The sequence below is a fragment of the Aegilops tauschii genome, chromosome 6, assembly GCF_002575655.3.
Source record: "Aegilops tauschii subsp. strangulata cultivar AL8/78 chromosome 6, Aet v6.0, whole genome shotgun sequence".
Taxonomy (NCBI): Eukaryota; Viridiplantae; Streptophyta; class Magnoliopsida; order Poales; family Poaceae; genus Aegilops; species Aegilops tauschii.
The window spans coordinates 481,955,155-481,958,950 of record NC_053040.3 but is presented as its reverse complement, the minus strand read 5'-3'; the positions used below and the strand labels follow the sequence as shown (position 1 = coordinate 481,958,950).

Sequence of the window (3,796 nt, the reverse complement as noted above, 5' to 3'; positions counted from 1 at the left end):
GAAGCTTCCTGAACCATCATCCCTGGCTAAGCTAGAGCCTGGAGGAGGAGACAGGCAATTATATGATGAGGCGGTCGAATGGCCGATCGAGTCCATGGAGGTGGTTCCCAGCCTGCCGTTGGTTGATCACCATTGATGGCGCTTGCATTGTGCTGCCCATTTGGTTAAGTAACGGAGCATAACTGACAAGCTCATGGTGCACTGCAATGGCTACACAACTGGTGTAGATTAGGGCTTTACTTTTATTAGTGTGGGAAGAAAGGCATGGACAGAACAGATGTCATATCACTTGCTTGTTAGTGGCTGATTTGAACATTGTTAGGTTGGGTTGTTACTTGTTAGTACGAACCACGCTCTAGTGATCAAAGTGCATGTGGGCTGTTGCAAGCTCTGCTTCTCACTGGGAAGGTTATAGCAGCTACTACTACTGCTACTGCTACTGCATACAGCTCACCTGAATAACAAGTTGCCTTAGGTCACTCTAGGCGTCATTGCGTAGATGTTAGATAGATCCAACTGCCCTCTTCAATGAATAACAAGTTGCCTTAGGTCACCGTGAATGAAGAAACAACCTTATGAAATGGATCCATCTGACATCATCTTGCTCTTCAGTCGCTCGCTCCACTCCAGAGTACTCTGTCTGAAATTCATAAGCGCTTTGACTTTCTATAACTGAAACGCAGGGCCATTTCATTTCCCTTTATTTTACTGCAGTTCGACTTGATGACGAGTACTAGCTGCACTAAGATCCATCTGGTGTGCAGATATTCGGATAGATCGGAATTCATTCACCCCTAGGGTACTGCAAATCGTTCCACACGTAGTTGAACAGAGCTGCGTGTGTGCTTGGTACTGAACATTGAAATATCTCCCTAGTTTTGATGAACATTGAAGTATCCCCAGGGCACCCTAATAAGAAACCAATTCCAACCCTGCTTTTGGCTCATCATTCATGTGAAACAACGTGCAAAGATCCAATGCACATCTGAAAATGCCCACACTATATCTGGCCATGGGCCGGGCCTGAAAAAGCCCATGGCAGAAAACTGAGGCCCAGGCCCTACCATCGGGCCTACTTCTCAAGCCCAAGCCCGGCCCATCTGGTAAAAAGCCCTGAAAAGCCCTTAGGGCTTAGGGCCGTGGGCCGGGCCTCTTCCTTAAAATGCCAATATGCCAAGCCCAAGCCCGTCCAGGCCCTGCTGGTGGGCTCAAAACTCAGGCCTAAGCCCGGCCCATGGGCAAGCCCATCGGGCCTAGGCCCTGGATTTTAGGGCCGGGCCTGAGATGGCCAGGACTAGCCCACACCAACCAAACCCCAAAACTGGCAAGGAATTACTGTAAACCACGGGACATAATTACCGGAGAATTAAAGGTCCATGCGCAGGCACTGTGACCAGCACAGCAGTGCACCAACCGCACGTCGTACCGGGCCACGCGGAGTAAATTCCGGCGACGACGACATGATCCAAGGAAGAGGCCACTCACTAGATGCACAAGTGCTAGAATGATAGATGCTCTATAAATGGTGACTGCACGCAACGATTCAGTGCATCCACCAAGTGTACACGCATACACTAGCTACAACATCTTACTCTCAGTGGCAACTGGCAGGTGAGTGAGTGGAGCGCTAGCAGCAATGGCGGCCTCCTCGTGGCAAGTGGCCCTTCTCGCCCTCGCGCTCTGCGTGCTCCCAGCCCTGCCGGCGGCGAGCGCGGCCCGGGCCTTCTTCATCTTCGGCGACTCGCTGGTGGACAACGGCAACAACAACTACCTCCTGACGTCGGCGCGCGCCGACTCGTGGCCCTACGGCATCGACACCCCGGACCACCGCGCCACCGGGCGCTTCTCCAACGGCAAGAACGTCGTCGACCTCATCAGTTGAGTAGCGAGCTCATGCATGCATGGATACACATACACTTCACACCGTTCACCAGCCGTTTGTGCAGATTTTAAGACCAACTGATTGATTTAATTAACGATGTTGCACGCAGGCGAGCAGATAGGCTCCGTGCCGGTGCTGCCGTACCTGAGCCCGGAGCTGGACGGCCAGAACCTGCTCGTCGGCGCCAACTTCGCCTCCGCCGGCATCGGGATCCTCAACGACACCGGCATCCAGTTCGTACGTGCTTCCTTCCACCGATCCATCGTTTCATCAATGCACACTTCATTCAATAATTAACTCTACTGTACATCTAATGAATCGATGCTCCGTGCATCATCGTGCTCGTGCAGGCCAACATCATCCGGATCTCGAAGCAGCTCACCTACTTCGAGCAGTACAAGCACCGTCTCGCCAAGCTGTACGGCCCGGAGCGGGCGGCGCGGGTGGTCGGCGGCGCGCTGACGCTCATCACCCTCGGCGGCAACGACTTCGTCAACAACTACTACCTGGTGCCCTACTCGGCGCGCTCCCGGGAGTTCTCCCTGCCGGACTACATCAAGTACATTTTGTCCGAGTACAAGCAGGTTCTCCGCCGCATCCACGGCCTCGGCGCGCGCCGCATCCTCGTCACCGGCGTGGGCCCCATCGGCTGCGTGCCCGCCGAGCTCGCCATGCACAGCCTCGACGGCAGCTGCGACCCAGAGCTGCAGCGCGCGTCCGAGGCCTACAACCCGCAGATGGAGGCCATGCTGAACGAGCTCAACGCCGAGGTCGGCTCCGGCGGCGGTAATGGAGCGGTGTTCGTGGCCGTGAACACGCGGCGCATGCACGACGACTTCATCGCCGACCCCAAGGCGTACGGCTTCGTCACGGCCAAGGAGGCGTGCTGCGGCCAGGGGAGGTTCAACGGCATCGGCATCTGCACCATGGTGTCCAGCCTGTGCGCCAACCGCGACGAGTACGTGTTCTGGGACGCCTTCCACCCCACGGAGCGCGCCAACCGCCTCATCGCCCAGAACTACCTCACCGGCTCCACGGACTACATCTCCCCCATGAACCTCTCCACCATCCTCCATCTCGACCGCCACCTCCACGACTAGAAGATCGATGGTTCAGCCTCGATCATTTGCAGTTCGATTGCTTATGCTTTTTCATACCTGGCCTTCTTGATTTTGTCAAACAAGACGTTAATAATATATTCAGTAAGTACGTGTACGTTATTTCAGCTAGTGTGTCAGGTTGAGGTTCTAGCTAGTTTTGTGATACGTGCTCAGCTAGCTTAGCCAGCAGATAAATCCATGGTTACCATCGAGGTACTTGTGGTGTCATATCCGTGTACGTGTCGTGTATCTAGTACAGCCGGGTGGGTGATAATTGAATCCTGGATATGATCAAGATTCTCGATTGTTCAGTATAGCTAGTTTCATTGTCTGAATCGATTTTTGGCCCCTTGCATATCTGGCCCATGTTTTACATCTTGTTTGGTTGCCCGCGTTTTATAATTTTCGACTATATGCTTTGTTTGGTTGCACACCTTGTGTCTGATGTGATTACCTTGCACCCCGATGTGGTGAGCTTACCAGCTACCACTCAAATCAATGCTTTTACTGCATGTTACAACACAACAAAACTACAATAAAATGGACGAAAATTATGAAGTTCTTCAGCTCACTTAACCCAATCTGACATGCACCCTTGCCTTTCATGATTGCTCTTCTCTTAGAGCACGAACTTGTACTACTAATCCTCTCCCTCCTCTCTAGTCACAAATCCTCTATAGAAACTTTTCTTGTAACCGTTCACCTGTTCATGGCAATGTCTGCCATGAACCATAGATTCCCGGAGTCCTCCCTAAATACATGACATCCACTTCATCTACCAAGACAGAAGAGCAAGATTTCAACAAGCAACATT

At 52.7% G+C, this 3,796-nt stretch overlaps 1 protein-coding gene across 1 annotated transcript; it reads left to right on the top strand.

The window, feature by feature from the left end:
* The first annotated feature begins 1,548 nt into the window (after positions 1-1,548).
* Positions 1,549-3,355, top strand: LOC109760073 (GDSL esterase/lipase At5g33370). The gene is made up of 3 exons (XM_020318912.4): positions 1,549-1,877; positions 1,992-2,119; positions 2,233-3,355. Exons 1-3 carry the CDS (start codon positions 1,637-1,639, stop codon positions 2,980-2,982), a joined length of 1,119 nt encoding a protein of 372 aa, XP_020174501.1. The 5' UTR covers positions 1,549-1,636; the 3' UTR covers positions 2,983-3,355.
* The last annotated feature ends 441 nt before the right edge of the window (positions 3,356-3,796 follow it).

Coding starts and splice junctions, on each gene's coding strand:
- LOC109760073 (XM_020318912.4), top strand. CDS start 1,637: ATGGCGGCCTCCTCGTGGCAAGTGGCCCTTCTCGCCCTCGCGCTCTGC. Junction 1,878..1,991: donor GAACGTCGTCGACCTCATCA/GTTGAGTAGCGA, acceptor TGTTGCACGCAG/GCGAGCAGATAGGCTCCGTG. Junction 2,120..2,232: donor ACGACACCGGCATCCAGTTC/GTACGTGCTTCC, acceptor GTGCTCGTGCAG/GCCAACATCATCCGGATCTC.